Here is a 12,258-nt window from a genome sequence, read left to right as displayed (position 1 = left end):
TTTACCCTCAACTTTCTCTTTAGAAAACAACCAAATAAAAGCCTTCTTCCAAGTCAGTCAAGAATCTGTGTTGTAGTAGACTGTAGACTGTCGTGTCCACATGTCTAACCTCTAGGCCACCACTGCCCCAAATCAATTTTCAATTCAATTCAGCTTTATTTATATAGCGTTGAATACGACAGTCATTTCAGGGAAGTTTTACAGAGAAAACACAACAAATCCACATGACAAGAACAGTAAGAGATTGTGGAAAGGAAAAACTCCCATTTTTATAGGAAGACACCTGCTGGACCACGCTCAAAGGTGACAGCTTTCTGCTATTCCCATTGATGTGAGGGGATAGAGCAGGGTTATTCAATTAAAAAGTTCAGAGGTCCAGTTTGACAAAAAATTTCTTGGTCCAAAGGTCCGGAAGATCAGAATGTATAACCATTTACATTTTATAATACACATTTTAGTATGAGATATATATATATATATATATAAGTATACTCCGGTTTCCTCCCACAGTCCAAAAACATGCTGTGAGATTAACTGGTGACACTAAAATGCCTACAGGTGTGAGTGGGAGTGTGTAGTTGTCTGTTTCTGTTTCTGTGTCTTTGTCCTGTGACAGACTGGAGACCTGTCCAGGTGGAGCCTGTCCTCGTCCAGAGTAAACTGGGACTGGTTCCAACGTCCCGTGACCCTGACTAGTTTTAAACTGATTTGAAGATGGAGAGATGGATATATATATATATATATATATATATATATATATATATATATGTGTGTGTGTGTGTGTGTGTTCCCTGTGGTCTGACCCTGTGTGCTGCTTTGCGTCTGGTTTGGAACAGACAGGAAGGACAGGTGTATTTCATGAATAAGGCTTTTTGTTGTTTGTCTTTTCTATTTTGTGTTGCTTGTTCAGTCAACTCGCTTCCTGCCTGCATGTTGACAGTTTTATCTGTGTCATCCAGAACATCATCAAGAAGGTGAACGGACAGAAGTTTGTCTACCGCTTCGTGTCCTACCCCGACATCCTGAAAGGAGACATGTCCAGCAGGACTGAGGGAGGGGACACAGGAGGCGTCCCTCTACTGGTGAAGAGGGGTGACACCGGTTTACAGGAGGGCGAGTCAGGGGACAGGACCAAAGTCGGGGGGGGGGCGGCCCCCCTGAGCAACAGCACCAAGCAGTCTAACCGTAACGACTACATCCACTCGGGCCTCTACACCTCCTTCACCCTCAACTCTCTGCAGAACGGACGGCAGCTCTTCAAGTCCATCAAGATCGAGAATCCAGGCGAGAAGATGGCCGACAGGAGCGGTGTGGGTGGCGCCACACAGACTCAGCAGCAGCAGCAGCAGAAGCAGACCCCGCTGCCCTCTGTCATTAAGTTTGGGAACACCCCTCCCAAACCCCCACCGGCCCCCGTTCCCCCTCCTGCCACCACCATGGAGCTAACGCTAATGTCCGGCAGCTTCGACCCCATCCATGCCCTGCCGCAGAGGGCCGACGACATGCTGGTGCACTCCTCCCCGGCGCCGCAGTCTGTGTACTCCTTTGAACACATTCGCCCCTCAGAGCCCATGTTCGGCCTGCCGGACCTGCCGTCCACCAGCCCGTCTCCAACCCTGATGCCCGAGTCGTCCCAGGAGCTGGTGATTGACAGCGACCTGGAGTCCTCTCAGCCCGCTGACCTGCAGCTGCAGCACGCCGACGCCCAGCCGCAGGAGAAGGCCAGTATCTGTACAGAGGCATAATTCACCACATAAACCCATAAGATTCCTGTCTTTGTGATCCTGTGTGTCTGTGTCCAGCAAGGGGACAGCTGCTGCCTCGGGGCGTCCGGAGAGGAGACCAGCTTCGTGGACACAGAGACCAGCTCGTCCTCGATGAGCAGCAGCACCACCGTCAGCACGCAGAGCTCAGGAAAAATGCGCAAGCCCCCCAAAGTCCTGCATATAAGCCCACCGGCCCTGCTGGTCACCGCCTCCGACTTCTCCCCCATGAACCTGTGCAGCCCGTCACTGCCCACTGCCTCCCTCACACCAGCAATGCTCCAGGTCAGTGTGTCACACCGTGGGAGGTGGGGGATTGATTACTCCGCTTGTATTGTAACGCTGACAGTTGGCTGTGCTACTGAACATTAGAAATGTGAGTGTTAAAGCCAGTCTTCCTCCTCATGGGAGTTTGGACCGACGTTCCGTGTCCAAACCAGCACACCTCTTTGGATTTTCCTCTGCTTCTAAAAGGTTTTAGAGGAGGTAGCACCAAATGAAACCTCCAATGAACCAGACTAGACTCACAACCTTCTGCTGGATCCAAACATGAAGCACCAGGGTAGTTCTGCGTAGGTTATATCAAGACTGGATTCCGTCAAACGCAGAGTTGTATTAAAGTCCTCCTGAACCATATGAAGGTCCATTTACATCAGATTGCATCATTTCAGAGTTTCCCTTGGTGGTGTAAAAATAAACCTTTCAGTTCTGGTGGAATCCTCTGATGTGCGAAGAAGTTCCAGTTGAGACCCATTTACACGACAACAGAGCTGCTAAAAACGCAACTTTTTGAAAACAGCTCCCAAGGTGGAACTTTTCCAAAACGATCCAAGTCTGTTTACATGGAAACGGGGAAACTCTGTGCGGATGCTGTAAAAGCTGATCCTGTTCACCACGGCCATAGTAACTAGTAGTTGTGCTCATGCTCAGTAGCTGAACAATCAGAACAATGTTTCCTCCGTAGTGTTATGACTCCCAGTCCACATTCTGACCTGGTAGTTTTATAGTTGACGGTCACCGTAATAACAATCCAACTTGCTCGTCTGCGATTCTGCCATTTCCATGTAAACTGACATTGTTTTCAAAGCGTTATCATGTGAATGCAAAACTTCACTGAAACAAAAATAATGTCCTGAAGTGTCCAATCTGAAAATTCTCCCACCCTGAAGATATTTTGAAATCAGACACATTACTGATCAGCCTGTTTGTAGTCCTGGGGCCTCATTTATAAAATTTGCTTATGCACAAAACGTGTCCTTAAAGATGCATACGCCGCTTCCCACGCAAAGTTTGTGATCTTAAAAAATGTATTTTTACGCCAACTTTGAACCTTGCGCACTCTTATTTTGGAGATGGGGAAACTAGCGCTGATGGTGAGGTGGAGAATTGAAGCCAGATTTATCTTATACATTTAATGTCCTCAAATATTAGACTTAGATCCACGTAATCATAAACAGCCAAGCTGCAGTGGTATAGATGTTGCTTTCGTGAGCCATTACTACTGAATCAGCAGCACGATGTTCATGACAAACTATCATCTTCAAATGATACAGAGCGGTGACAGCATGGCGTAAAGCTGCACTGTGGATGGCTGGCACCGCCATGCGCCCTGGACACACTGGTGCGGAGCGCACTGGTGGTGGAGACAGACGACTTCCTCGTCACCTTCCGCCTCTAACTGTCAAAGACTGAGGATAAAACACAAAGTCCACTGAGCCTTTTTACAGTCCCTGTTCAAATATTTAATTCATACATTTAATAAATGGATAAAACTGAACTTTATCGACCCACTGTGGTCTCCACCAAAATGTCTCTTTCTCTCTCCGACACTCTGACCCACACACTGGCCATGACAACCATGGGGGCATTTTTTGTGCCCAGCGGTGTGCTCTGGTGCTGCCTCCATGATGTCACTCCTCTGACCTCCACCCTCAGATCAGACTCTTTTTCTCTTCTCTCTTCTCTCCATCTCTGCAGTCACAGTTCTCACTGTATATATAATTCTTATCACCTCCACCTCCTCCATGACCACTTCTCTCTCCATAAAATTCCTTTTCTTCGTCTTTTCTGTCAGGATTTAGCATCAAATGCCGGCGATCAACAGGCTGATTGAGATGCAAAAATATTGACGAGGCACTTTGCATTGACCATTTATAGTAGAAAGTGGGCGTGTTGAGGGCGTGATCTGAACTGCGCAACCTTCCAGGTGGACTGTGATCTATAAAAGAAAGTGCATGCAGATGTGCGTACACACGGTTTTACCGATCCAAATTTACGTACGCCATTTTCAGCTTTTGGGCGTACGTACCTTTTGAGTTGGAATCATACCCAATGTTTTAGAAATGAGACCCCAGATCAGGATACCGTGTGTTGACAGTGCAGGTAAATGAAGGATTCCCACACTGTCATTTGAGTTCGTACGCACCTTTTGATCGGAGGATTGAGCAGAAACTAGCAGCTTCAGGATGTTTCCCTTCATAGCATTTAATAGAGCTGCACAGTATATTGAAAATTCAACATCATTGAGTCTACATCATACACTATGTATGTATCATAAAAGACTGATAAGTGGTGGCGTCCAGGCTAGAAAAGCTTCTTGTGATCCGAAGCTCAAGGGTTTACATCACATGCTTGATATTGTGGAGCCTCGACTTTTAACCACCCAGTGCTGGCAGCATCTTTCCCCATTGGTGACTCGTCTCCGTCTGCTCCTCTTTTTCCACACGATGACAGACTTCCAGAAGAAGGTGCTGCAGCCTGCATGCAGTGTGAAGTGTCACAGAGCAGATTGTTTTGATGTCTCACAGCTTGGCTCAGACAACGTGACCATAGAGACTGATCTGCTCAATGTTCATCTCCATGAATCACCTCAGTCCTCCCAGAGCTCAGGAGAGCCATACAACAAGCAATGGCATGAGACATCCCACTGCAAAGCATGAAGTGCATCATCCTCCCCACGAGGTGGCAGCAGAGCTCCACGTAATGTGACGGACTTTTCTCGGGCCAAACAAAACATATTTCTGATCAGTCACAAACAAAAGATTCCAAACAAAGCGTGGAAAACTTTTATTAGTTGTCAGAGAGTTTCATTGAAAATTCTAAAATGGTGTTATTTCCTCATTAACTTTTTTCTTTAAATATTTCATAAAAACTAGTAAAAGGCAGGGCTGTCAAACATGACCCACAGGATGAAATTATAGGATGCACAGATTACAGAAAGGACGGATAGGAAATCTTCTGTAGAAGAACAGTTGTACTTTATTAATCCATTTTGGTGAAATGTTTTTCACTGAATTGACCCATCGATAACAGCCACACAGCGCAGCACTCGGGGGGAGCTGAAGGTCTCACTTAGGGACCCACGGTGCATTTTGGAGTGTGGGAGGAAACCCACCCATACACATGGGGAGAACATGCAAACTCCACACAGAAAGGCCCAGGCCTGGGCCTGTACGAGACCCAGGTATTTGAATCAGGACCTTCTTGCTGCAACCACTGTGCCACCACGTGGCTGTTTAGTTACCACTGTGTAACTTTTAAAGCAACATAATCTCTGATGTAGAAGATGACTGAGTGCAAAGTCTCACTGTGTAAGCTCATGGTTGTAATAAAGAATGTAGAGTTTGAAAAGATTTCATCTTGGTTTATTTAATGTAAAGCGATTCAAATATTCCACATCATTGAAGCTGCAGGAACAGCTGGTTGTTCTGCTTCCTCCTCTGCTTGTGGTTCGTATGCTGGTTAGCATGGTGGCTAGCGCTAGCTAAGCGGCTGGGACTCGCGTCTGCCGCCAAAAGGAGAATTCTTCATCTCTGGATGACAGCACACGGCCCACCTTTCCACTGTGTAGATACTACTACACCTCAGTACACTTAAAGTTTATCATCGCTGCTCCGTGAGCCGCTAATGACGGGACAAAGACGTCATTTCTCATGTTGTCCTCTCAGGTCAAAATTTTAAAAAGATGAGGCAACATGATGCCTCTTACGATCATCCCAGCTCAGTTTTCATGTGCTCCCACTTTAATTTCCTGGCAGCAGCATTGTCTGTTATGTTTTATGGTAGTTTTATAGACAAGATAAAAACACTGCGCTGCCGTCCACCACAATGTAATTTTTGTTAATCAGAAATGCTTAAGACAAAATGCGGAAGAGCAGAGAATTGAAAGTGGGTGGAGAAGAACAAGGTCAATAGCATGAATCTGTGATCGCAGCAGGACACTGAAGGGGTCAAATAATGAGTAGTTTACGCAGACTGCAGGGTTTTCCTGGAGCCTCTGAACTGTCATGTCTGTGTTGGTTGTCGTCCTACCAGACGCCTACTCTCCTGTTGACTCCAAGCCCTCTGCTGTCCAACATCCACTTCTGGAGCACGCTCAGTCCGGTGGCACCGCTCAGCCCAGCCACTCGGCGCCAGGGAGCCCACTTGTTCCAGGTAGGTAGAGGGGGGCTACTCCTCCTCCTCCAATCCACCTCAGCGGTGGTCTGGCGCCTCTGTTAATCATGTCTCCTCTGCTCTGTCCCACAGTTTCCGTCCGTCCTCACCCCGCAGTTCCAGATCCCCATACACAGCATGGATGGCACCAACACACCGGGCCCCATTTCACCGGACCCCCAGAAGACATAGAATCACAAACATCTCCCCCCACCACCACCACTCCTGCTCCCACCTCTAGGATAATGACGATTCACACTACATCAGCTGTGTGGAGGGAGGGGGGATTGTTGGAGAGCCCCTGTCCTCCTCATCGTGACGCACTTACTCATGCTGTCCAGCTCTTTCTCTCCAGTTGCAGCAGTTTGAACCGTAAAAGGAAACATTGTGTGCAGAATGGACTCGGATACGTGAAGCAGACATTACAAATCGTTTCTTTTTCTCAAGTTCTCATCAACAAGACAAGGCTTCTGCTCTGTTGCTGCCTTCGTTCCGCTATGCGCCCCATCCTCTACTTCTCAGTGGACATGCTCTCACCTGCTAGCTGCACATTTATCGGTTTGATTCAGAACTTAAACATCAAGCCTTGCCTCAGCTGCTGGGAAATCCTTTCCTTTCTACCTGACCTGTCTTACCATAACGGGTGGCCATAACCCTCCAATCAAGCCTCAGCTGTACCACGCAGCATAGAAATATTGTGAAGAACTCTGAAAGCCAGCCCGGCCTACCATCATTTGGTAGATTTCACGTGGGAATGAAGCGAAGCAAAGCCATAAATGTTTCTGTGCATCCCATCTGCAAGCAACAGCCCGCTCCCCTTTCACGTGTGTGATAAGACTGAACACTCTGAAGTCGAAGTAGCTTCACTGCCCCCTTGTGGAGGTTTGCAGTATAAGTTAAGACTCCCATCACAAATCCAATGACCATTTCTGGTGTGAAATATTGCTGAAGGTGAGTTTTTCTCCTGGTTTTAATCAGTTAGTTGATGTGAAGATCTCTTGTTGCTTGCAGCGGCCGTGCACCTGAAGACCCTTCAAATGTTGGTGCTAGATTCATTCTAGCCTTGACCTCCACATGGCCTTACCTGTTTAAAATACGCTGACGAGCTGGAGCATTACCACCAAGCCCACTCCACTCCACTCCGCCTCTGGTGTGCTAGTCGTCTCCGCTTCTCATGTCACTGACAAACACCTTTTCCCATCGTTAGTGGTGTAACGGTTTGGCTTGTCTGTATTTAGAAACCTTTAAAAATTTTGGAGCTTGTGAGCACCTTCCCTTCTCCTCTCTTACAATCAATCAGCCATGAGAGGTTTACGCCTGCTTTTTAACCGACTGTAAAGCCATAAGTCTGAAGACACAGACTCAACTACCTAACAACGGGAATTGTACACGATGCTTGTTTACACCGATACTTGGATTGGACGCGCTCGCCTGTGTCTTCACCACAGTGTCACTAACCCAGGGATGGATGACCACCAATGACTCTCTTGGGGCGGTTGGTGGTTTTAAAGCTTATTTTCACTCAAATAACACACATCTGGCAGTCCCTCCCTCTTTTCAGCCTGCAGTCCTTCACAGCTACCAGTTGGGTGAGGATCAGCGCTTACAAATCTTCTATAAGCAGGTGTGGAAGAATCTCTGGTTTGTGTTCATGTTTGTCAAAATGAGATTTCAGTATCTTGATGCTCAAAGTCCGACTTTATGCATCACAAATGCTCAATGGTGGAACCACCAAACTACAGACAAAATATTTATATTCTCAGCAATGGAGTTCACGTTGCGAGATAAATTGAGGAATATTAAGCTACTGTCAAGACAAAGTGTACGAACCTTTTGGGATTTCCTAGTTATCTGCATTGGTCATAAAATGGGATCCAATCCACATAAGTAACAAGTGCTTCACCATGTGCCACACCTGAATGGAATACTTCAAGTATTGAACATGCAGCGCTGGTGGAGTAAGGTCAAAAAAGAACAGTGCACTGTAGTCGAGGTTAGAACATGATGTAGATCCACTTGGAGCTATCATCATCCTCAAACTTTTTGACCGCACTATTAAAAAGATCATGCTCACATCAGCGTGCCTTCCAGGAACAAGATTAAAAATTTCATGCTACATAGACCTGGAAGGAGTTACAAAGCCACCTCAAAGACTTCTGAATTTCTACATCAGTGGTCGGCTACTGGCGGCCAGCATTAATATTTGGCCCGCCCGATGATTTTGATAATGAGGCTGATGTTTGACCGAGGCAATAATGGCAAACATGGAATTTTCAGTAACTAGGTCCTCCAGAACCACCAGCCTCGTTCTGCCTTAATGCACAGCGTTTTATTCTCCTTTCCACCAGCCTGGAAGCTCGGATCATGTACTCTGATGTTGGGAGTATGAACGAATAGTTCAAAACCTGGCGAGCTTAGGTAGGTTAGCTTACCTTAAGTTACCTTCACACTGCATGCAGATGTGACCCAATTCCGATTTTCGGCTCACAACTGACCCATATCCAACCTGCTTTGTGACGGCCATTGGTAAAAGCTCTGCTCTTTTTTCAATCTTCTTCTCTCCCTCCTCCTTTTGTCGACTCCTATTGTATAACCACAAAATGGTTTCACACCTGTTGACCTATGTAACGTTTAAAATGTAGTGTGAACAATCACGCAAAGAAATCAGATCTCAGAAAGAAATCAGATTCAAAGATCAAGACCTGCAGTGTGAAAGTAGCCTAAGTTAGCTTAGCCACTATTATCATTTACAGTTTCTCTGCAACCCCCTCACCCCCAGACAGTAATGGTGAAGCATGGTGGAGGTCGCATCATAGTTTGGAGCTGCTTCCAAGTCTGAAAGTGAATTCCCAGTTTATGGAACCATCTTCAGGATGAGATGTCAGGGTGTTTGTTCACCAGTTGAAGCTCAGTAGAAGTCTAAACTTTGACGTAAATCTACAGCAGAAGAGTTCAGACCTGAATCTAACAGACACACCGGGGAAGGAACTTCAAAGCTGTTGTCATCTGAGATCAACACTGATCACTGCTGGTTTGTTGGTTGAGCCTCCTGTAACAGAAAAAACTTTAAGGATTTACTCCCTGTTTCCGCCTGAACTGTGATGCTTTTAAAGTTCACTGAAGACAAGAAATTGTTACTGTGGTTTTCAGTTAGGCACTTTAGTTTTGTCTACATTTGAGACTCTTATGAGAATCGTATCACATTTTTACCAGTTATTGCTGAAAACTAGTAAACTCTTGCTTTTCTCACCACTGTATCATATTTGTATTGTTCCACCACTGTTAGAAGGTGCACATTAGCCCAAAGCAGAGATTCTTAAACCAAACCTGACAATCGCCTTGAAAGTAAAAATTTTTAGATTTGCTCCTCCTACTGAACCCTACTTGTGATTGACCCACGTTCTGGTGCCTTACCACAGCCAAGCTCGAGTCTCTCTCCCCGCAGATGGAGTGGGATTGAAGCAACATGCCGACGTTCCCGTTCATTCCCGTCTCTTCACAGACCAAAACCCCAAAAAGCTGGGAGTTCCTTCCCTCTGGAATGTTTTGTCTATGTGGGGACTTTATGCACAGTTTGTTAAATTCAATAAGGCCATATGCAGACATCTACCTGCGTCTGTTTCTGGTAACAGGTCTACTCGGAAAGTATCAAAGTATACGTATACACATATATATATATATATATATATATATATATATATATATATATATATATATATATAAAATCTGTTCAGCATTTTTTGTGTAACCTCTTTTTATTTTCATGTAACGCCAATAGATTTTTAAAATTAATTTCTATTTTTTTAACAGCCAAATAGTTAGACATCTGCTCTTTAAGTTCTCTGATTTCATTTTCTCTCTGTGCATGTTTGGTTTTCCCGTGATTGATTATGGGGGGCGTCCACTGCGACCCCTGTGGAGACATTGGATACTTTTCTGGGAAACAAAGCCTTACGTAGGGGGAAATTGCAGAGTCTATGTTTTCTATGTGAAGTGTTTTGATATAGCGTTGATATTGTACATGCAGATGTTGTGATGAGATGTTTGCACTTAAAATTCAGGGGTTCCTGTCATATTGGATTCTGTCACTTTTCTATAACGCAGATCTTTTGAGATGTTGTTTGCTGACTGAGAAATGTATTTTCCCCCCAAAAGCAGGGATAAAGTTATGCACTTCATATTTTTTATGGCAAAGTTTAATCTTTTACAGTGTCAAATCATTTACAAAAATTTGTAACTCGGCACTACCATACAATATCTATGTATTAGATTTATAGTATGTAACCCAATAGAATTGGTAATCCATACTGCATTTTTTTGCAATAATTTTAACACAAAAAAATAGGCTACAGATTAGCTGTGAAAACACCTCAAAGAACATTAAAGTGGAATTGACTTAAAGTTTGGTCAGATAAGGTAATGTTGAAACAGACGTCAAGTTTGTTTAACTATTTGTGTTCACGTCTGAGAAATGACATTTACGCAATTTTTGACTTTGTCACCAATAATGACAATAGTCATTTTTGGTAGCAAGCACTTCATTTCACAAGCTGGGTAATAACTTCTGGTATATCCAGGTTTAAAACATATATTAAAAGTGACAGTAACTGTGTCATAACATATTAATGGAACAGAAGTAGGATTCGATATGTTGCATTCTCTTGCAATTCCGAAGAATCCACTAAAGTTTTAATGAAAATCCCAAAAGATGACATATTTATACAATCGGAACAATAAAATTTACCTTTTTACATCAAACACCCAACACTGTTTTGATTAGATCCCTTCATGAAAGAAACTAGAAGCACTTCTCTCTACAGCCACAAGATGGCCAAGTTGTAGTCTACCCTTTGGATAAATTACGAATGTTTCATTAAATCAAAAAGGCACTAACCTCCAAAAACTGGAATTACTCCTGAATATATTGCTCTTGATAGAAGTGTGACTATTTTAAAAACTACACTTCATAATTGTGAAATTGTCGTTTGGACTGAAGCGTTGCGACAAACTGCAAGTTTGGCCAAACTTGACTCCTGCTCTCAAACTAGTTTAGTGTTTTTGCTGAACCTCGTGTGTCACCGACTCTGACAAACTGACCATTGACTGGTTTTCTGATGCCGTTTCTCTTCTACTGTACCATCTAATGTTAAAAGAAATCTTTGGAAAAGATCGACGTGGTTTTTTGCTTTTGTTCTGTCTGTCCTTTATTTGTTTGATGCTTTTTTCCAAATGTTTACAAGCTGCTTGTCTTCAGTGGCATATCGATGTGCAAGAGGTGGAAGGGTTTGTTGAGACCAACAATAAAAGATCTCTGACTGTAAGCACCGCTGCCTTCATTGTCTGCTTGACAGTCAGTCACACGGAATCATCTGTTTTAATTGTCTAAGATTGTCCTGAAGAAGCTTCTTGATCATCAAGAACAAATGTCTGTTCTGTGTGATTCCCTTGTGAAGCATCCTCGTTGATTTCCTGAGGTTTCTCTCTGTCAGTCAGGAACTGCTCATTGGTTTCCCTACCATGGCCGTTCCTTGAGGTGAGTCTGAAAGGAAAACGAGAGCGTTACTGAAAACTGCTGACAAGAGATGGAAGCTAGCATACGTAGAAAAGAGGAAAATTCTCCGGGGGGTTTCTACCCAGGATGAAGCAGACCCATTAGGACATGTGGCAAACAGTTTCACCATCTTTGGCTTGGTTCAATTTCAATTTCTCTGAAGAGTGGACCAAACAGCTACGACAATGTCATGCAGGTACAAAGCTGCTGATTTCAATAAACTGAGTCACCAAAGCAACCAGTGTGTGTGAAGCGGTGTATGTAATCAATAACAGGAGGGTTTATGGCAGATGAGATATTTTACTATTGCGGCTTGGGGGATGCGGCTCCCAGTGTATTCTGTTCAGTGGAAATCAGGTTGAAGTGGCTCTTTGAGCGTTAAAGGTTGCCAACCCCTGACCTAAACATGCTCAAACCCTCGTGAGAATTTGCACACGTCAGAAGTGGCAAACTGTTTTAAATTTTATGGTCATGCCATTAGGTAAAATGGCTAAATAGTGCCCCCTACAT

The 12,258-nt window shown here is 44.4% G+C and overlaps 1 protein-coding gene across 1 annotated transcript in view; it reads left to right on the top strand.

Moving 5' to 3' along the window:
* The window catches only part of elk4 (ETS transcription factor ELK4), a 39,416-nt gene extending 27,906 nt beyond the window's left edge, over positions 1-11,510 (top strand). Inside the window, exons 3-6 of the mRNA XM_080460866.1 lie at positions 960-1,721; positions 1,803-2,048; positions 6,078-6,197; positions 6,291-11,510. Of these exons, the coding sequence (XP_080316992.1) occupies positions 960-1,721; positions 1,803-2,048; positions 6,078-6,197; positions 6,291-6,389 (1,227 nt within the window). The 3' untranslated portion in view covers positions 6,390-11,510. The remainder of the gene's footprint in view (positions 1-959; positions 1,722-1,802; positions 2,049-6,077; positions 6,198-6,290) is intronic.
* Positions 11,511-12,258: the final 748 nt, after the last annotated feature.

This window comes from Lipophrys pholis (genome assembly GCF_963383615.2).
Source record: "Lipophrys pholis genome assembly, chromosome: 4".
NCBI lineage: Eukaryota > Metazoa > Chordata > Actinopteri > Blenniiformes > Blenniidae > Lipophrys > Lipophrys pholis.
The sequence above is the reverse complement of the archived record's forward strand: the minus strand, read 5'-3'. Positions and strand labels throughout refer to the sequence as shown.